Source organism: Acartia tonsa, chromosome 12, assembly GCF_053477335.1.
Source record: "Acartia tonsa isolate MP-2025a chromosome 12, ASM5347733v1, whole genome shotgun sequence".
NCBI lineage: Eukaryota > Metazoa > Arthropoda > Copepoda > Calanoida > Acartiidae > Acartia > Acartia tonsa.
This window is the reverse complement of record NC_137271.1, coordinates 44535125-44557391: the sequence shown is the minus strand read 5'-3', so window position 1 is coordinate 44557391 and position 22267 is coordinate 44535125. Positions and strand designations below refer to the sequence as shown.

At 37.7% G+C, this 22267-nt stretch overlaps 1 protein-coding gene across 1 annotated transcript; it reads left to right on the top strand.

The window, feature by feature from the left end:
• The first annotated feature begins 198 nt into the window (after positions 1-198).
• Positions 199-22041, top strand: LOC145333781 (putative peptidoglycan muropeptide transporter SLC46). Its single transcript, XM_080179015.1, has 10 exons — positions 199-281; positions 799-854; positions 1161-1213; positions 2347-2449; positions 2959-3018; positions 3822-3897; positions 4639-4708; positions 5067-5136; positions 20893-20928; positions 21458-22041. The coding sequence occupies exons 2-10, from the start codon at positions 800-802 to the stop codon at positions 21553-21555; spliced, it is 621 nt and encodes a 206-aa protein (XP_080035141.1). The 5' UTR covers positions 199-281; position 799; the 3' UTR covers positions 21556-22041.
• Positions 22042-22267: the final 226 nt, after the last annotated feature.

Genomic DNA, 22267 nt, shown 5'->3' with positions numbered 1-22267 from the left:
CACTTCCAATAAAAATACCCCCAAAAATATAACAACATAAAAATATAAAGATATAAAGAAAGAATAACATTATTTTAAATGTTGCAAATAGAAGTTGTTCTACGTATATTTGTCACTAGCGGCTAAGCTGTCATATATATATCTATCTTTGTAGATCTTTATAAATTACAAAATAAATGTTATTTACCCAACTTAGGAAAATGTGTCACTTGTTTTGAAGTAGACAATATAACTGGAGGCTTTAAAGCTGTTTTTAAAAAGAGAAACAATAGTGGGAGAAGGTGGGTAGATAGATAAATAGATAGATACTATCTTCTTTGGTAGTTGCGAAGCAACTCTTTACCCGGAGTATGTTTGATTATCTTTTTTGACGATAGAAAAATAGATAGATAGGTTATCTTTAGTTGTAGCCAGGGACAAGGGAATGATATTCTAAAAAACAATTCTAAAGGAAAATTTCCCCACAACCCCCTTCCCCTTTTTCTTCCCTTATTACCAACCCCTCTTCACTTACATGAGAAAACAAAATATGCTTTCACATACTTTAAAAGGATTCGTGATTTTTTTTGTAGAATTGATTTTTACCCCTGAGTAGTAGCAAATTTAATCCTTATCCAAAGTATATCTAAATCTTAAAGATAGTTAAAATGTTTTGTTTTTTAACCTTAATCAATGCCAGATTTTAAGTAGCTAGAAATCAATTCTTAATATTAATAAACCTAAAATGTAATGAGCTTGTAATTGTTACAAAATTTATCATCATGGACATATTATCCTTGTCGTGTCTTTATTATTTAGAATGATTATGTTGTTAACTGTATGTTTTGGCCTCATAGTTCTATGTAATAGAAAAAGTAAGTGTTTGGGTCGAGCTGAATGTTATATATTTAATAGGAGGACATTTTTCTTAGGTCATTCTCTAAATAAAGTAACAGGGTCTGTGTGTGTTTGTTTGTACCAAAGGATCTCCCTAACCGCTTAACCAATATTATGTTTCCAATTACAATGTAATTTACTAATCATTGATACAGGGAAGGTTTGTAGCGATTTGGTAAAAAGCAATTTGGGTTACTTTTGACGAATGATATTTTTAATATACCCGTATGTTTGGGGGGCAGATGGTTTGCATGTTACCCAATTTCATTATTTTTCTACTTAAGGTTCTACCGAGTACTTATACTTTCGTCGACATTTCAGTTGGTCAACAACAAAGGTAAAGATATAAAAACAACTCTTTGCATTTATAACATTAAGTTATTAACCCTTACAGATTGGGGGGGGGGGGTCATATTGACCCCACCCTCTAGTTTTTTCAATGTCATTTTTTTTTGTAGGTAGGATAGAGAGTTGTGACTTCATGACTTTTAAAGTTTAGTAATTATACGTCGAAAAGAGTTGATCTTATAAAGATATCTGTTCTGTGTCGGTCGTGGCGTCCAGTCAAAGTCGATTAGGTGGCACCAAATTTAGAAAAAAATTCTAAATAAATCTTAATTTCTACATTATGACTTTTGTGTAAAAGGTAGAAACCTAAAATTTTTTCGGTGAATACTTAGATATCAATGACCTTCTGAGAAAAGTGGTGTTATGACCATTTGACCGCTCCCTGACCGACTTATGACCGATTTTTGACCGGCTTTTACTACAGACATATATCATAAATATCGTGGCTTCTATTACAGCTAGAAACCTATCAATTTTTTTGGTAAATCCTTGAGCAACAATAAACAGATAAAAATATTAGTTGGTGCCGCCAACCGCCGTTTTACTGCCATAACCGCCGAAAATGGCGGTTTCCGTTATTTGACATTTTTCGGAGATGATCAGAAAAAGTAATTTTTTCGTTATAAAAAATAAAAGTTCGTTCTAAAATTTGGTCATCCTAGCCGCAACATTGGCTGCTCTACAGCTGTTTTAATATTTAGCGGCTGGCAGCTAAAAAGCGGCTAAGGAGCGGTCTGACCGCTATGACTAGCATAAGTAATTTGGCGTTATCCTCTTAGAAATTTTTTTATCAATTTTTTTCAATTTTGTAGGGAGCCGAGCGCTTCGGCCAGAGTTCATAGTTCGCTGTCAATTTCTAAGAGGATAATATCAGTAATTTTCTCTAAAAATACACATGAACCACCAGAAAAAAAATTTATGTCTCTAACTGTAACAGGAGCCGAGATAGAGGGGGGGGTCAATATGACCCCCCCCCCCCCCCCCCCAATCTATTAAGGTGGGAATTTAGGCCCGATCTGTAAGGGTTAAATGGTGATATATAAACAGATTAGGTATGATTCTAGGACAATTTTAGATCTTTGACTTTTTGTTTACTTATTATGAAATTTTGTAATTTTTTAGTTTAGTGTTTACAGTGGTGTTATTGGTTTTATTGGTATGATTGCTATGTATGCAGCTCTTCCTTGGTTGTCCAACAAAATGAAACTTCATGATATGACAATTGGTTATTTTTTTAAGCAAAGCTTTTTTGTAATAAGTGTCTGTCTGGCTGAAATGGATAACTCTTATTGTTAATTCTGGCATGTTAGAATTGTCATATAATTATCAAACTTTTCATGGTGATTCCTGTAACAGTTAGTTACAACTAAGAAAGCGTAGCAACTCTATAATTGTTTCCAGAAATGTAGTTCGGACATTTATTAAAAAATGCTGATTTTTTACTTTTTGTATGACTGAATTATCCTATTGATCTGACTTTTGGAATAATGATTCCTATCACAACAAGTTCAAATATTATAATATTTCAAGTCCTAAAAGTATACCTGAAACAGTGTCATGTATTTTAAGCGATTTTGAATTAAATCCATATAAAATTTTGTTTAGACTTATCTATAATACAAAGTAAAACAGTGAATGTCTGTCCATCCATCGGTCTGTCCATCTGTCTGAAGTTTAAGATCTCAGTAACTGCTAAACCGATTGCTAAATTTTCTTATCACTTAATCATTTTAGGAATCCTTGCCGGATTAACATCCATCCTCCACATGGTAATTCTTTGTGCAATACCAGCAGGTAACAAATTTACCTCAAAATTACCAAAAAAAATTATAATCACTTTTTCTTATTCATTGCCTTAAAAAACATTGGGTATTTTAATTAAATCTTACAAAGTAAAAGTGATTACACTTTTCAACCAATGGTTATGATTTTCAGAAGGATTAATTTTGTTTAGAATTATTGGGGATGTGTTGTAATTTATCGTCCATTGCCTATCCCCTAAGGTCCATTAAAAGTTAAATGGACTTCATCATGAGATATGTATATTTAAGATAGATAAATTTACTTGTGTAAATACAACCAACTTCTAAATAGAATGACCTTTGTCTTGAAGTCATAACAATACATGGTCAAGTATTTTTCTTGTTTGTGAGTGAAGGCATTCCCCATACTCTTACAAATAATATCATAAGCATATAACAGAACTCAAATGGCACATAATATCTCTAGTTTTAGGCTTAGATTTGAAACCATCAACTTCCCAGTAAAAGATAGTTGCTTTGTATGTTGTTTTTCTTTCTGCTGTCATGGTTAGAATAAGGAATAGAGATAAACTATTTTTGCTTGTAGCGAAGGATCTTAACCGATTTGCTTGTTCTTTATAGTGTAGCTTCTTATAGGTCCAGAGAAGGATTTTAACAAATTTTTTACCTTCCCAATAAAATATGACCCCCCAAAATTAAAAAAAAAATTATTTAAACTCAAGATGAAATTAGGTGTAGGGTGGTTTTTCCCCCTCCCAACTAAGTGCCCCTAAAGGTTCTAGAGCATAACCGCTCATGCCTACATTAAGGCCATGATAATGTATCCTTTTTTAGATGAAAATTATGATTGGTTAATCTACATGGCAGGTATTCAGAATATGCTGAGGATAACACATACCACTGTAACTAGGTAATTCAGGGATCGAAGGGAGAAGCCAATGGCCAATAAACTGATGCACATCCCAAATTATTTGTTGAAACGTTTGCACACTCAACAAAATAAACCAACCAATCAAAATTCAATGAGAGTCCCCAAAGTTGTTAAGCCAATGAATAAGAAAACGTTATTATAAAACTTTGGGGACTAGTGTAATAGACAGCACAATATACCACCCCCCACCCCCTTCCCTGCTTTTAATTACAACATTGATTTTATTTGATAAATCTCCAGCGACAGCTGAGCTGAAAGCCATTCAAAATAAGTAATAACTATCAAAAAGTAACCACATGTCCTTCTAAGAAAGCAGGCTTCTCTTTTACATCAATCAACATATGTGAAAAAAAGGTGCTTATTAAAAGAAAGTCTGCAGGAAATATACTGCTGAAACACTGCTACGAGTAGAATCAAAACCCCAAACTTCCTACAGGCTTCCTTTAATTGACGATGTAAGTACCTCGTTCAAAAAGGGACAAAAATCTTTTTTACATGGTACTTTTAACGTCTTCCTTTAATTTATTACTTTTTTTGGAAGCAGCTTATAGTGCCTATAAAAAATAAGTCATACAAATTGCCAATGATAGGACTTTATACATTTTACCATTGGCCAATGCAAATGTATATTAAATTGACTTATCATTGGCAATTTGTACTGTATGACTTAATTTTTTTATAGGCACTAAAAGCTGCAATTATTACTTTTTTTGTGTTTAGGTCTTTAGTTACTAAATGTGTAGAACCAACTGAGGTTGGAAGAGTTTTCAGTATGTTTGGATTATTTCAGGTTTCTAACAACAACACGTTTTAGAATTAAATTTCCAGTGTGGCTTCAAAACCGATTAATATCCGCTGGATTAGAATCGGTTCTAAAAATTATGAATAACAGTTTTTACAGACAATTTCCAATGAATGTTTAAAATAAAATCATAAAATTAGTTCCAGTTTTGTTAAACCAGGTCCACGGCCCCTCGGGGATAACAAAAAAGGTTTTAATATTTTTATTTTAATATTCACAGAGTGCTATTTATAAATCATCAAATATAAAATTTTATAAAAAAGAAAAAATGTACCTAAGATTGTAAGCGAAATAAATATTTTTCTAAAGGCAATGATTGTATCTAAAAATACATTTTACTTTCTAGGCGGTATTGCCCTTGTTTGCTGGTCCTATTTATGGAAATTTGTACAAATATACAGTGGCTGTCTTTCCAGGTAGGATATGTTTTATTAAGGAATCTTAAGGAATAAGACAATGGAATTTTAATTAATCAGGAATCTAAGAGTATTAGACAATGGTTGATAAATTAATGTACATTGTACATCCTCAATGATGATACACAAAATTACCCTTTCTGTAGATTACAATTAGTGGTTAAAACGTTTTGACACTAAACTTAAAAAATTCAATAAAGGACCCCCAAATTTGTTAGGCCAGCGAATAAGAAAGAAAACGTTATTATAAAACTTTCGGGTCTAGTTTAATAAACAGCCCAATGCCCCCCCTCTATCTGGAATTATTACCAACAAAATTAAACTTTTGTAGATTAAAATTCTCTATCAAGAATTTGGATAGGGCTAAATTGTAGTTGAAAATTCCAAAATTTTTGGAGGCCAATGAACGTATTTACAAAACGTTGGGGAACGTTAAATTACACCCTAATGTCCCATCTCTAAATTAGTAAAACTTTATCCTTATGTACTGAAGTAATTGAATGTGTGTCTGTCTTTTTAGTTGTCTGCTTTATAGGTTTCTTGTTTGTGAGTTGAGCTTATATCAAGTGGGGGAATTGATAAAGGAAGAAGGTATAGCCAACATGAGAAATAAATCTTACATTATAATTAGGAGACTTATACAGGGACATACAAGCTTTTTTTTTATTTTGAAGGGGGTAATCTAATGTATTGTATTTTTAATTTTGAGGGGGGTAAAAAATTCAAGACTCTGTAAAGAAATCATTGTCCATGATTAAAAAAGATTATCTTTTAAATTATAAATCATTTCATTGCAACAAAAGAAAATGCTTTTCCTGTAAGAAATAAAATCTGTACCAACTTCTGTAACTGTAAATAGTTATTTAGTCAACCCACTTAATTATTGATCTATTAAATTCGTGTAAATATCTTTATATAATAAATAATTTTTGTAATTTCTGGCTATAAATAAAATGATAAATGAAATCAATTAAAGGGGTAAATTTACGGCCTACTCCAAGGCTTAATTACTCCTTGCTATGCAATTTTTAAAATATGATTTTATATGTATATTTAATAATTTAAATGTATTGCATTAGTTAATAAATTCGGGTATAGTCCTTTCCATGACATCGCTCCATATGGGGCGATGATTTTAATTGATCGCCTCTTATGACAAGGGGCGATGTATTGGCTCCTTGAAAGGAGCGATTTAATAGCCCCTTATAACAAGAGGCGATGTTATGACTCCTTGAAAGGAGCGATTTGATAGCCCCTTGCCCTAAGAGGCGATTAAATGATCCTTTATCGCTCCTTTATCGCCCCTTCTAAAGAGGAGATGATATGTCCTCTTATCCCAAGGGGCTATTTAATTAAATATCGCCTCTTCATGGCCCCTTCACTATTATATATATCTTAGTCCCTTGATGGCCCCTACATCGCTCCTACATCGCCCCTTCATCGCTCCTCCATCGCTCCTTCTCCAAATTTATATTACATTGTACTTTGATGGCCCCTACATCGCCCCTCCATCGCTCCTACATCACCCCTTCATCGCTCCTTCTTCAAATTTATATTACATTGTACTTTGATGGCCCCTACATCGCCCCTCCATCGCTCCTACATCGCCCCTTCATCGCTCCTTCTTCAAATTTATATTACATTGTACTGTGATGGCCCCTACATCGCTCCTACATCGCTCCTTCATCGCTCCTACATCGCCCCTTCATCGCTCCTTCTCCAAATTTATATTACATTGCAACTTGATGGCCCCTACATCGCTCCTACATCGCTCCTCCATCGCCCCTTCATCGCTCCTTCTCCAAATTTATATAACATTGCAACTTGATGGCCCCTACATCGCTGCTACATCGCTCCTCCATCGCTCCTCCATCGCTCCTACATCGCCCCTTCATCGCTCCTTCCACAAATTTATATTACATTGTACTTTGATGGCCCCTACATCTCTCCTCCATCGCTCCTCCATCGCCCCATCGCCCCTTAATAGCCCCTTACCTTAATTTATATAAAAAAGCCCCTACATAGCCTCTCCATCGCCCCTTAATAGCTCCTTACCTTAATTTTTATAACATAGCCCCTACATAGCCTCTCCATCGCCCCTTAATAGCCCCTTATCTTAATTTATATAACAAAGCCCCTACATAGCCTCTCCATCGCCCCTAATAGCCCCTTACCTTTATTTATATAACAAAGCTCCTACATAGCCTCTCCATTGCCCCTTAATAGTCCCTTACCTTAATTTATATAACATAGCTCCTACATAGCCTCTCCATCGCCCCTTAAAAGCCCATTACCTTAATTTATATAACATAGCCCCTACATAGCCTCTCCATCGCCCCTTACCTTAATTTATATAACATAGCCCCTACATAGCCTCTCCATCGCCCCTTAATAGCTCCTTACCTTAATTTATATAACATAGCCCCTACATAGCCTCTCCATCGCCCCTTAATAGCCCCTTACCTTAATTTATATAACATAGCCTCTACATAGCCTCTCCATCGCCCCTTAATAGCCCCTTACCTTAATTTATATAACATAGCCCTACATAGCCTCTCCATCGCCCCTTAATAGCCCCTTACCTTAATTTATATAGCATAGCCCCTACATAGCCTCTCCATCGCCCCTTAATAGCCTCTTACCTTAATTTATATAATCCTTACCTTAATATATATAACATAGCCCCTACATAGCCTCTCCATCGCCCCTAAATAGCCCCTTACCCTAATTTATATAACATAGCCCCTACATAGCCTCTCCATCGCCCCTTAATAGCTCCTTACCTTAATTTATATAACATAGCCCCTACATAGCCTCTCCATCGCCCCTTAATAGCCCCTTACCTTAATTTATATAACATAGCCCTACATAGCCTCTCCATCGCCCCTTAATAGCCCCTTACCTTAATTTATATAGCATAGCCCCTACATAGCCTCTCCATCGCCCCTTAATAGCCTCTTACCTTAATTTATATAATCCTTACCTTAATATATATAACATAGCCCCTACATAGCCTCTCCATCGCCCCTAAATAGCCCCTTACCCTAATTTATATAACATAGCCCCTACATAGCCTCTCCATCGCCCCTTAATAGCCCCTTACCTTAATTTATATAACATAGCCTCTACATAGCCTCTCCATCGCCCCTTAATAGCCCCTTACCTTAATTTATATAACATAGCCCTACATAGCCTCTCCATCGCCCCTTAATAGCCCCTTACCTTAATTTATATAGCATAGCCCCTACATAGCCTCTCCATCGCCCCTTAATAGCCTCTTACCTTAATTTATATAATCCTTACCTTAATATATATAACATAGCCCCTACATAGCCTCTCCATCGCCCCTGAATAGCCCCTTACCCTAATTTATATAACATAGCCCCTACATAGCCTCTCCATCGCCCCTTAATAGCTCCTTACCTTAATTTATATAACATAGCCCCTACATAGCCTCTCCATCGCCCCTTAATAGCCCCTTACCTTAATTTATATAACATAGCCTCTACATAGCCTCTCCATCGCCCCTTAATAGCCCCTTACCTTAATTTATATAACATAGCCCTACATAGCCTCTCCATCGCCCCTTAATAGCCCCTTACCTTAATTTATATAGCATAGCCCCTACATAGCCTCTCCATCGCCCCTTAATAGCCTCTTACCTTAATTTATATAATCCTTACCTTAATATATATAACATAGCCCCTACATAGCCTCTCCATCGCCCCTAAATAGCCCCTTACCCTAATTTATATAACATAGCCCCTACATAGCCTCTCCATCGCCCCTTAATAGCTCCTTACCTTAATTTATATAACATAGCCCCTACATAGCCTCTCCATCGCCCCTTAATAGCCCCTTACCTTAATTTATATAACATAGCCCTACATAGCCTCTCCATCGCCCCTTAATAGCCCCTTACCTTAATTTATATAGCATAGCCCCTACATAGCCTCTCCATCGCCCCTTAATAGCCTCTTACCTTAATTTATATAATCCTTACCTTAATATATATAACATAGCCCCTACATAGCCTCTCCATCGCCCCTAAATAGCCCCTTACCCTAATTTATATAACATAGCCCCTACATAGCCTCTCCATCGCCCCTTAATAGCCCCTTACCTTAATTTATATAACATAGCCTCTACATAGCCTCTCCATCGCCCCTTAATAGCCCCTTACCTTAATTTATATAACATAGCCCTACATAGCCTCTCCATCGCCCCTTAATAGCCCCTTACCTTAATTTATATAGCATAGCCCCTACATAGCCTCTCCATCGCCCCTTAATAGCCTCTTACCTTAATTTATATAATCCTTACCTTAATATATATAACATAGCCCCTACATAGCCTCTCCATCGCCCCTAAATAGCCCCTTACCCTAATTTATATAACATAGCCCCTACATAGCCTCTCCATCGCCCCTTAATAGCTCCTTACCTTAATTTATATAACATAGCCCCTACATAGCCTCTCCATCGCCCCTTAATAGCCCCTTACCTTAATTTATATAACATAGCCCTACATAGCCTCTCCATCGCCCCTTAATAGCCCCTTACCTTAATTTATATAGCATAGCCCCTACATAGCCTCTCCATCGCCCCTTAATAGCCTCTTACCTTAATTTATATAATCCTTACCTTAATATATATAACATAGCCCCTACATAGCCTCTCCATCGCCCCTGAATAGCCCCTTACCCTAATTTATATAACATAGCCCCTACATAGCCTCTCCATCGCCCCTTAATAGCCCCTTACCTTAATTTATATAACATAGCCCTACATAGCCTCTCCATCGCCCCTTAATAGCCCCTTACCTTAATTTATATAGCATAGCCCCTACATAGCCTCTCCATCGCCCCTTAATAGCCTCTTACCTTAATTTATATAATCCTTACCTTAATATATATAACATAGCCCCTACATAGCCTCTCCATCGCCCCTAAATAGCCCCTTACCCTAATTTATATAACATAGCCCCTACATAGCCTCTCCATCGCCCCTTAATAGCCCCTTACCTTAATTTATATAACATAGCCTCTACATAGCCTCTCCATCGCCCCTTAATAGCCCCTTACCTTAATTTATATAACATAGCCCTACATAGCCTCTCCATCGCCCCTTAATAGCCCCTTACCTTAATTTATATAGCATAGCCCCTACATAGCCTCTCCATCGCCCCTTAATAGCCTCTTACCTTAATTTATATAATCCTTACCTTAATATATATAACATAGCCCCTACATAGCCTCTCCATCGCCCCTGAATAGCCCCTTACCCTAATTTATATAACATAGCCCCTACATAGCCTCTCCATCGCCCCTTAATAGCCCCTTACCTTAATTTATATAACATAGCCCTACATAGCCTCTCCATCGCCCCTTAATAGCCCCTTACCTTAATTTATATAGCATAGCCCCTACATAGCCTCTCCATCGCCCCTTAATAGCCTCTTACCTTAATTTATATAATCCTTACCTTAATATATATAACATAGCCCCTACATAGCCTCTCCATCGCCCCTAAATAGCCCCTTACCCTAATTTATATAACATAGCCCCTACATAGCCTCTCCATCGCCCCTTAATAGCCCCTTACCTTAATTTATATAACATAGCCTCTACATAGCCTCTCCATCGCCCCTTAATAGCCCCTTACCTTAATTTATATAACATAGCCCTACATAGCCTCTCCATCGCCCCTTAATAGCCCCTTACCTTAATTTATATAGCATAGCCCCTACATAGCCTTTTCATCGCCCCTTAATAGCCTCTTACCTTAATTTATATAATCCTTACCTTAATATATATAACATAGCCCCTACATAGCCTCTCCATCGCCCCTGAATAGCCCCTTACCCTAATTTATATAACATAGCCCCTACATAGCCTCTCCATCGCCCCTTAATAGCTCCTTACCTTAATTTATATAACATAGCCCCTACATAGCCTCTCCATCGCCCCTTAATAGCCCCTTACCTTAATTTATATAACATAGCCTCTACATAGCCTCTCCATCGCCCCTTAATAGCCCCTTACCTTAATTTATATAACATAGCCCTACATAGCCTCTCCATCGCCCCTTAATAGCCCCTTACCTTAATTTATATAGCATAGCCCCTACATAGCCTCTCCATCGCCCCTTAATAGCCTCTTACCTTAATTTATATAATCCTTACCTTAATATATATAACATAGCCCCTACATAGCCTCTCCATCGCCCCTAAATAGCCCCTTACCCTAATTTATATAACATAGCCCCTACATAGCCTCTCCATCGCCCCTTAATAGCTCCTTACCTTAATTTATATAACATAGCCCCTACATAGCCTCTCCATCGCCCCTTAATAGCCCCTTACCTTAATTTATATAACATAGCCCTACATAGCCTCTCCATCGCCCCTTAATAGCCCCTTACCTTAATTTATATAGCATAGCCCCTACATAGCCTCTCCATCGCCCCTTAATAGCCTCTTACCTTAATTTATATAATCCTTACCTTAATATATATAACATAGCCCCTACATAGCCTCTCCATCGCCCCTGAATAGCCCCTTACCCTAATTTATATAACATAGCCCCTACATAGCCTCTCCATCGCCCCTTAATAGCCCCTTACCTTAATTTATATAACATAGCCCTACATAGCCTCTCCATCGCCCCTTAATAGCCCCTTACCTTAATTTATATAGCATAGCCCCTACATAGCCTCTCCATCGCCCCTTAATAGCCTCTTACCTTAATTTATATAATCCTTACCTTAATATATATAACATAGCCCCTACATAGCCTCTCCATCGCCCCTAAATAGCCCCTTACCCTAATTTATATAACATAGCCCCTACATAGCCTCTCCATCGCCCCTTAATAGCCCCTTACCTTAATTTATATAACATAGCCTCTACATAGCCTCTCCATCGCCCCTTAATAGCCCCTTACCTTAATTTATATAACATAGCCCTACATAGCCTCTCCATCGCCCCTTAATAGCCCCTTACCTTAATTTATATAGCATAGCCCCTACATAGCCGGATAGGAACCGGTTCTCATCCATACGAAAAAACTATGTCTAGCATCGTATTATATCCAGCTTTCTACGAATATAGATATGTACAATCATAAGATTAAACCCAGTTTTTTTAGCCGGTGCCTTCTGCACCTCGGGGCTAAAAAAACTAGTTTTAATCTCATAATTGTACTTTCTATATCCGCGGAAAGCCGTTTATAATACGATGCGAGAAATAACTATTTTAGATGTTGACACCCATGTTTTGAAATTTTGAATTTACTGTACTTTTTAAATAAAAACTGAAATATTTTTTTGCTTTTCTGTTAATGGTTATAAAAAACGAAGAGAATAAGCCATTAATCATTAAATTCTGATAACTATAAGTAGGGTAAAATTGCTTTCAAAAATGCTCTCATAAAAAAAAACACTGTATATATATGTATGTTTATATATTAATTATTCCCATTGATGATTCACAAAATTACCCCTTCTTTAGTTTAGAATTAGTGGTTGAAACATTTAGACACTCAACTTAATGAACTAAACAATCACAAAACAATATAAAGTCCCCAAGGTTGTTAATCTAACGAATAAGAAAACGGTATTATAAAACTTTGGAGACTAGACAGCACTCTTGGATAAGCCAACTTATAACACTTTGGGAACTATCCTAATCCTCCCTGGCGAAATGACAATGAGATTTTTTGGTAAATTTGTGGCAAACTTTATTCTTAATAAATTAGCACTTGGCAAAATTATACTGGAGAGATATTTCATTGAAGAATAAATTTTTTTTTTGCCCAAACTTTTCGTCAGCCAATAATAACAGATAAGTTAAACATTGTAAAAATAATATAGTAACTTAACTCGAGTTGTCAACGGCAGAAATTAGGTCCTGAGATGGTTTTAGGCCTGGAAAGGTTTATAACAATTTTATCTGTATTTCTTAAAATAAATTAACAGAATCTTTGTCTGTATGTATGAATGTCTGTCTGTACCGAAGGATCTTGCTAACCGCTGAACCAATATGGTTCTCCTTTACAGTGAAGATTCCTATAGGTCCTGAGATCGTTCTCCTTAATAGGGTAGCTTCTCATAGGTCCTGGGGAGGTTAATAACTATTTTATTTTAATCCTTATAATAAAGTAACAGGATCTTTGTCTGTATGTATGTCTGTCTGTACCTTGCTAACCACTAAACCGACATGGTTCTCCTTTACAGTGAAGCTTCCTATGGGTAATGAGATGGCTTTAGGCCATTTTATTTTTAATCCTTATAAAAAGTAACAGGATCATTGTCTGTATGTATCAAAGAAGATCGCTAACTGCAGAACCAATATGGTTCTCCTTTATAGGGTAGCTTCCAATAGATCCTGGGAAGGTGTATAACTGTTTTGAAGGAGGATATAAGGGGCTATTAAGGGGCGATGGAGAGGCTATGTAGAGGCTATGTTATATAAATTAAGGTAAGGGGCTTTTAAGTGGCGATGGAGGGCTATTAAGGGGCGATGGAGAGGCTATGTTATATAAATTAAGGTAAGGAGCTATTAAGGGGCGATGGAGAGGCTATGTAGCGGCTATGTTATATAAATTGGCTATTAAGGGGCGATGGAGAGGCTATATAGGGGCTATTTTATATAAATTAAGGTAAAGGACTATTAAGGGGCGATGGAGAGGCTATGTAGGGGCTATGTTATATAAATTAAGGTAAGGGGCTATTAAGGGGCGATGGAGAGGCTATTTAGGGGCTATGTTATATAAAATCGGGTAAGGGGCTATTAAGGGGCGATGGGGAGGCTATGTAGGAGCTATGTTATATAATTAAGGTAAGGGGATATTAAGGGGCGATGGAGAGGCTATGTAGGGGCTATGTTACATAATTAAGGTAAGAGGCTATTAAGGGGCGATGGAGAGGCTATGTAGGGGCTATGCTATATAAATTAAGGTAAGGGGCTATTAAGGGGCGATGGAGAGGCTATGTAGGGCTATGTTATATAAATTAAGGTAAGGGGCTATTAAGGGGCGATGGAGAGGCTATGTAGGGGCTATGTTATATAAATTAAGGTAAGAGGCTATTAAGGGGCGATTGAGAGGCTATGTAGGGGCTATGTTACATAATTAAGGTAAGGGGCTATTAAGGGGCGATGGAGAGGCTATATAGGAGCTTTGTTATATAAATTTAGGTAAGGGGCTATTAAGGGGCGATGGAGAGGCTATGTAGGGGCAATGTTATATAATTAAATTAAGTGGCTATTAAGGGGCGATAGAGAGGCCATATAGGAGCTTTGTTATATAAATTAGGGTAAGGGGCTATTTAGGGGCGATGGAGAGGCTATGTAGGGGCTATGTTATATATATTAAGGTAAGGATTATATAAATTAAGGTAAGAGGCTATTAAGGGGCGATGGAGAGGCTATGTAAGGGCTATGCTATATAAATTAAGGTAAGGGGCTATTAAGGGGCGATGGAGAGGCTATGTAGGGCTATGTTATATAAATTAAGGTAAGGGGCTATTAAGGGGCGATGGAGAGGCTATGTAGGGGCTATGTTATATAAATTAAGGTAAGGAGCTATTAAGGGGCGATGGAGAGGCTATGTAGGGGCTATGTTATATAAATTAGGGTAAGGGGCTATTTAGGGGCGATGGAGAGGCTATGTAGGGGCTATGTTATATATATTAAGGTAAGGATTATAAAAATTAAGGTAAGAGGCTATTAAGGGGCGATGGAGAGGCTATGTAGGGGCTATGCTATATAAATTAAGGTAAGGGGCTATTAAGGGGCGATGGAGAGGCTATGTAGGGCTATGTTATATAAATTAAGGTAAGGGGCTATTAAGGGGCGATGGAGAGGCTATATAGGAGCTATGTTATATAATTAAGGTAAGGGGATATTAAGGGGCGATGGAGAGGCTATGTAGGGGCTATGTTACATAATTAAGGTAAGAGGCTATTAAGGGGCGATGGAGAGGCTATGTAGGGGCTATGCTATATAAATTAAGGTAAGAGGCTATTAAGGGGCGATTGAGAGGCTATGTAGGGGCTATGTTACATAATTAAGGTAAGGGGCTATTAAGGGGCGATGGAGAGGCTATATAGGAGCTTTGTTATATAAATTTAGGTAAGGGGCTATTAAGGGGCGATGGAGAGGCTATGTAAGGGCAATGTTATATAATTAAATTAAGTGGCTATTAAGGGGCGATAGAGAGGCCATATAGGAGCTTTGTTATATAAATTAAGGTAAGGGGCTATTAAGGGGCGATGTAGGGGCCATCACAGTACAATTTAATATAAATTTGGAGAAGGAGCGATGAAGGAGCGATGTAGGAGCGATGGAGGGGCGATGTAGGGGCCATCAAAGTACAATGTAATATAAATTTGGAGAAGGAGCGATGAAGGGGCGATGTAGGAGCGATGAAGGAGCGATGTAGGAGCGATGTAGGAGTGATGTAGGAGCGATGTAGGGGCCATCACAGTACAATTTAATATAAATTTGGAGAAGGAGCGATGTAGGAGCGATGGAGGGGCGATGTAGGAGCGATGGAGGGGCGATGTTTTAATCCTTATAATAAAGTAACAGGATCTTTGTCTGTATGTATGTCTGTCTGTACCTTGCTAACCACTAAACCGACATGGTTCTCCTTTACAGTGAAGCTTCCTATGGGTAATGAGATGGCTTTAGGCCATTTTATTTTTAATCCTTATAAAAAGTAACAGGATCATTGTCTGTATGTATCAAAGAAGATTGCTAACTGCAGAACCAATATGGTTCTCCTTTATAGGGTAGCTACCAATAGATCCTGGGAAGGTGTATAACTGTTTTGAAGGAGGATATAAGGGGCTATTAAGGGGCGATGGAGAGGCTATGTAGAGGCTATGTTATATAAATTAAGGTAAGGGGCTTTTAAGTGGCGATGGAGGGCTATTAAGGGGCGATGGAGAGGCTATGTTATATAAATTAAGGTAAGGAGCTATTAAGGGGCGATGGAGAGGCTATGTAGCGGCTATGTTATATAAATTGGCTATTAAGGGGCGATGGAGAGGCTATATAGGGGCTATTTTATATAAATTAAGGTAAAGGACTATTAAGGGGCGATGGAGAGGCTATGTAGGGGCTATGTTATATAAATTAAGGTAAGGGGCTATTAAGGGGCGATGGAGAGGCTATTTAGGGGCTATGTTATATAAAATCGGGTAAGGGGCTATTAAGGGGCGATGGGGAGGCTATGTAGGAGCTATGTTATATAATTAAGGTAAGGGGATATTAAGGGGCGATGGAGAGGCTATGTAGGGGCTATGTTACATAATTAAGGTAAGAGGCTATTAAGGGGCGATGGAGAGGCTATGTAGGGGCTATGCTATATAAATTAAGGTAAGGGGCTATTAAGGGGCGATGGAGAGGCTATGTAGGGCCATGTTATATAAATTAAGGTAAGGGGCTATTAAGGGGCGATGGAGAGGCTATGTAGGGGCTATGTTATATAAATTAAGGTAAGAGGCTATTAAGGGGCGATTGAGAGGCTATGTAGGGGCTATGTTACATAATTAAGGTAAGGGGCTATTAAGGGGCGATGGAGAGGCTATATAGGAGCTTTGTTATATAAATTTAGGTAAGGGGCTATTAAGGGGCGATGGAGAGGCTATGTAGGGGCAATGTTATATAATTAAATTAAGTGGCTATTAAGGGGCGATAGAGAGGCCATATAGGAGCTTTGTTATATAAATTAGGGTAAGGGGCTATTTAGGGGCGATGGAGAGGCTATGTAGGGGCTATGTTATATATATTAAGGTAAGGATTATATAAATTAAGGTAAGAGGCTATTAAGGGGCGATGGAGAGGCTATGTAGGGGCTATGCTATATAAATTAAGGTAAGGGGCTATTAAGGGGCGATGGAGAGGCTATGTAGGGCTATGTTATATAAATTAAGGTAAGGGGCTATTAAGGGGCGATGGAGAGGCTATGTAGGGGCTATGTTATATAAATTAAGGTAAGGAGCTATTAAGGGGCGATGGAGAGGCTATGTAGGGGCTATGTTATATAAATTAAGGTAAGGATTATAAAAATTAAGGTAAGAGGCTATTAAGGGGCGATGGAGAGGCTATGTAGGGGCTATGCTATATAAATTAAGGTAAGGGGCTATTAAGGGGCGATGGAGAGGCTATGTAGGGCTATGTTATATAAATTAAGGTAAGGGGCTATTAAGGGGCGATGGAGAGGCTATGTAGAGGCTATGTTATATAAATTAAGGTAAGGGGCTATTAAGGGGCGATGGAGAGGCTATGTAGGGGCTATGTTATATAAATTAGGGTAAGGGGCTATTTAGGGGCGATGGAGAGGCTATGTAGGGGCTATGTTATATATATTAAGGTAAGGATTATATAAATTAAGGTAAGAGGCTATTAAGGGGCGATGGAGAGGCTATGTAGGGGCTATGCTATATAAATTAAGGTAAGGGGCTATTAAGGGGCGATGGAGAGGCTATGTAGGGCTATGTTATATAAATTAAGGTAAGGGGCTATTAAGGGGCGATGGAGAGGCTATGTAGAGGCTATGTTATATAAATTAAGGTAAGGGGCTATTAAGGGGCGATGGAGAGGCTATGTAGGGGCTATGTTATATAAATTAGGGTAAGGGGCTATTTAGGGGCGATGGAGAGGCTATGTAGGGGCTATGTTATATATATTAAGGTAAGGATTATATAAATTAAGGTAAAAGGCTATTAAGGGGCGATGGAGAGGCTATGTAGGGGCTATGCTATATAAATTAAGGTAAGGGGCTATTAAGGGGCGATGGAGAGGCTATGTAGGGCTATGTTATATAAATTAAGGTAAGGGGCTATTAAGGGGCGATGGAGAGGCTATGTAGGGGCTATGTTATATAAATTAAGGTAAGAGGCTATTAAGGGGCGATTGAGAGGCTATGTAGGGGCTATGTTACATAATTAAGGTAAGGGGCTATTAAGGGGCGATGGAGAGGCTATATAGGAGCTTTGTTATATAAATTTAGGTAAGGGGCTATTAAGGGGCGATGGAGAGGCTATGTAGGGGCAATGTTATATAATTAAATTAAGTGGCTATTAAGGGGCGATAGAGAGGCCATATAGGAGCTTTGTTATATAAATTAAGGTAAGGGGCTATTAAGGGGCGATGGAGGAGCGATGTAGGGGCCATCAAGTTGCAATGTAATATAAATTTGGAGAAGGAGCGATGAAGGGGCGATGTAGGAGCGATGAAGGAGCGATGGAGGAGCGATGGAGGAGCTATGTAGGAGCGATGTAGGGGCCATCAAGTTGCAATGTAATATAAATTTGGAGAAGGAGCGATGAAGGGGCGATGTAGGAGCAATGAAGGAGCGATGTAGGAGCGATGTAGGGGCCATCACAGTACAATTTAATATAAATTTGGAGAAGGAGCGATGAAGGAGCGATGTAGGAGCGATGGAGGGGCGATGTAGGGGCCATCAAAGTACAATGTAATATAAATTTGGAGAAGGAGCGATGAAGGGGCGATGTAGGAGCGATGAAGGAGCGATGTAGGAGCGATGTAGGAGTGATGTAGGAGCGATGTAGGGGCCATCACAGTACAATTTAATATAAATTTGGAGAAGGAGCGATGTAGGAGCGATGGAGGGGCGATGTAGGAGCGATGGAGGGGCGATGTAGGAGCCATCAAAGTACAATGTAATATAAATTTGGAGAAGGAGCGATGAAGGAGCAATGGAGGGGCGATGTAGGAGCGATGGAGGGGCAATGGAGGGGCGATGTAGGGGCCATCAAAGTACAATGTAATATAAATTTGGAGAAGGAGCGATGAAGGGGCGATGTAGGAGCGATGAAGGAGCGATGTAGGAGCGATGTAGGGGCCATCACAGTACAATTTAATATAAATTTGGAGAAGGAGCGATGTAGGAGCGATGGAGGGGCGATGTAGGAGCGATGAAGGAGCGATGTAGCAGCGATGTAGGGGCCATCAAGTTGCAATGTAATATAAATTTGGAGAAGGAGCGATGAAGGGGCGATGTAGGAGCGATGAAGGAGCGATGTAGGAGCGATGTAGGGGCCATCACAGTACAATTTAATATAAATTTGGAGAAGGAGCGATGTAGGAGCGATGTAGGGGCCATCACAGTACAATTTAATATAAATTTGGAGAAGGAGCGATGAAGGAGCGATGTAGGAGCGATGAAGGGGCGATGTAGGAGCGATGTAGGGGCCATCAAAGTACAATGTAATATAAATTTGGAGAAGGGGCGATGGAGGAGCGATGTAGGGGCCATCAAGTGGGTTGTTATATAAATTAAGGTAAGGGACTACGGAGGGGCGATGGAGAGGCTATAAAGGAGCCATCATGGGGCTATAGCATAGCCTCTTATCATAAGAGGCGATATGAACGCCCCTTTAAAGGAGCTATTAAGAGGCCATGAAGGAGCTATAGCATAGCCTCTTATCATAAGGGGCGATATGAACGCTCCTTAAAAGGGGCTATCACATCGCTCCATATGATAAGAGGCTATGCTATAGCTCCTTGAAGGAGCTATAGAAAATCATCGCCCCATATGGAGCGATGTCATGGAAAGGACTATACCCATAAATTCTATTCTATTCTATTCTATAAAATGGTTGTTATTTCTGCGAAGGAATGTCACCCAAAATCACGAAACCTCCTACTAATTTACTTGTTGGTTACAGCTTATTAACCAATTTAAAATTGCAATGATTTCCAGTATTACAAATAATTTTCCACAAATATTAAAATAAAAATCATAAAGTTAATACTAGTTTAATAATTTTTCATTTTAATATCCGCGGAATGCTTCAATAATACTTATACTATAATAATACTATAAATACTTATTATAAAGGCGCTAAGATAGAAAAAAAAAATCAAGTATCTAAATGAATGATGCAACAGCAATTAATCTAATCTACACAAATTAATTTATATGTATATTTTTTTCAATTGTACTATGTGCTTGTGTAAAAAGTTATTTACATAATGTTTTTTAGTAGCAAAGCTACTGTATAACTTGAAATGTTCGTCTATCTTTATGTCCGTCCCTCTGAAATGTCTTGGGGGAAACGTGATTATCTCGGCTCCAATTCAAGATACACGACTCAAATTTTTAATGATTAAATAAATTCACATTTTTCATATAAGTTTCATGAAGATTTGTCGATTACTTTGGATGGTAGATCAATTCCTAGATTTTCACATTATAAATCTAAAAGGTTTCGTGACTTGTTTTAGTTTTTTTATAACTATGCTTAGTAGTTCGTTTTATTCCGGAAGTATATCTAAATTTTCTAGCTTCGCTACTTATGGATGCTGTCATCCTTGTTTCTTCTTCAAATCTGGTTGAATTCAGTATATCTTATCTTGAACCGGATATAAAATATATGGATGTTGTGAGAGATTCTTGCATACCCTGATAAAAAGTTTCTCCCAGTTGGCTTAACTCTTATAACTTTACATCCCATCCCCTCCCATGGAGGAACTTATTGGCCAAAACCTGAGGACTATATTAGCAACCTAAATAGACAAAGAAATTCCCCTGTCAAAATATCCACGTATTATATATCCATTTATCTAGATGAAATTGTATTATAGGCGCCTTCATTAGCCCATCCACTCCACTAACCACGAAGAAACGCATTGGCCAATGCCTGATGTGTATATTAGCAACCTATATTGACGAAAATATACACGTATTCTATAACCATTTATCTAGATGAAATTTTATTTTAGGCGCCTTCTTGTTGGTATGTGCAGCTTTATATACAGGTATTAGTAAGTTTTAATATTACTAATCAAATTTATCAATTTTTTGGAAGAAAATAATATAACAACGAATTGTTGAATGCTATGAAAAAATGATAGAAATTGTAGTTTAATAGTTATTTCTTTCATCGTATTATAAACCGCTTTCCGCGGATATAGAATGTACAATTATAAGATTAAAACTAGTTTAGCACCGGCTAAAAAACTGGTTTTATTCTTATGATTGTGCATTTGTATATTCGTAGAAAGCTGGTTATAATACGATGATATACATCGTTTTTTCGTATGGATGAGAACCGGTTACTATCCACCGGATTCGAATGAATACGAGAAAAATCTATTATTGGTTTCACTAATTTGAAGATTTACAAATCATATGACAATAGCTCAGGCATAATTTTAACTTGGGTTGAATAAACCTCTACATCCCCGTTCTACACCATTAAGGGGGGGATAAGACTTCTAGGGGAGTGTTTTGAAAATTTCTTATTGGGTCTACACTCTACATAAATCATATTCTTATAAATTTTAGTAATTGTAATCATGAATGGAATCATCTACATTGGAACTCAAAATCAAGCTGAAGAAATAGAATTAGAAAATGAAGAAAAACAATCCACAAAAATGTAAACATAACAATAATGACAACATCTATGAAAGCAGAGCTCTAAATGGTAGGACACTTGAAGAGTATCAGAACTAAATTATCAGAATATAAATGTATAAAATTGAAACAAATTTGAAATAATGTTGAAAAAATGCTTAAATACAGGATATTTTTAGGACTTAATTATAGAGATGCTTCGCTTATAACATTGTACTTTGTTGTCCTAGGTATCAGTATTCCAAATATCAGATCAATCGGATAATTTTATCACATAAAAATTTGTTGTCAAAAAAGTTAAAAATCAACATGTTTAAAATGGACGTAATGAATTCTGGTAACGATTATAGAGTTGCTCGTACCTACTACAGGAATCAACAGGAAAAGTTTGGAATCGATAGGACAATTATAACCTGTTTAAATTAACGAAAAGGGCTAACTGTCTGTGACGTCTGGACGCATGGACCGACCCTAATTATAGGAAAGCTTCGCTATTAAAAATCCTTATACTAAAGTAACAGGATGTTTGTCTGTTTGTTTGTCTGTGTGTACAAAAGGATCTTGCTAACTGCTGAACCGATCGGGTTCTCCTTAGCAGGGTAGATTCTCATATGTCCCGGGAAAGAGAAAATCACAAAAAATCTAAATTTTTTTACGTTCTCGATTTCAAAAGAGAGTTCAACGCAAACATAAACGTCAATCGCAACATGGACATATTTTAAATATAAAAAAAAACAT

Bases quoted from the DNA above. Each gene is read 5' to 3' on its own strand.
- LOC145333781 (XM_080179015.1), top strand. From the start codon at position 800: ATGATTATGTTGTTAACTGTATGTTTTGGCCTCATAGTTCTATGTAAT. The intron at 2,450-2,958 runs GTTATTTTTTTA...TAATCATTTTAG, and splicing joins ACTTCATGATATGACAATTG to GAATCCTTGCCGGATTAACA. The intron at 4,709-5,066 runs GTTTCTAACAAC...TTTACTTTCTAG, and splicing joins GTATGTTTGGATTATTTCAG to GCGGTATTGCCCTTGTTTGC.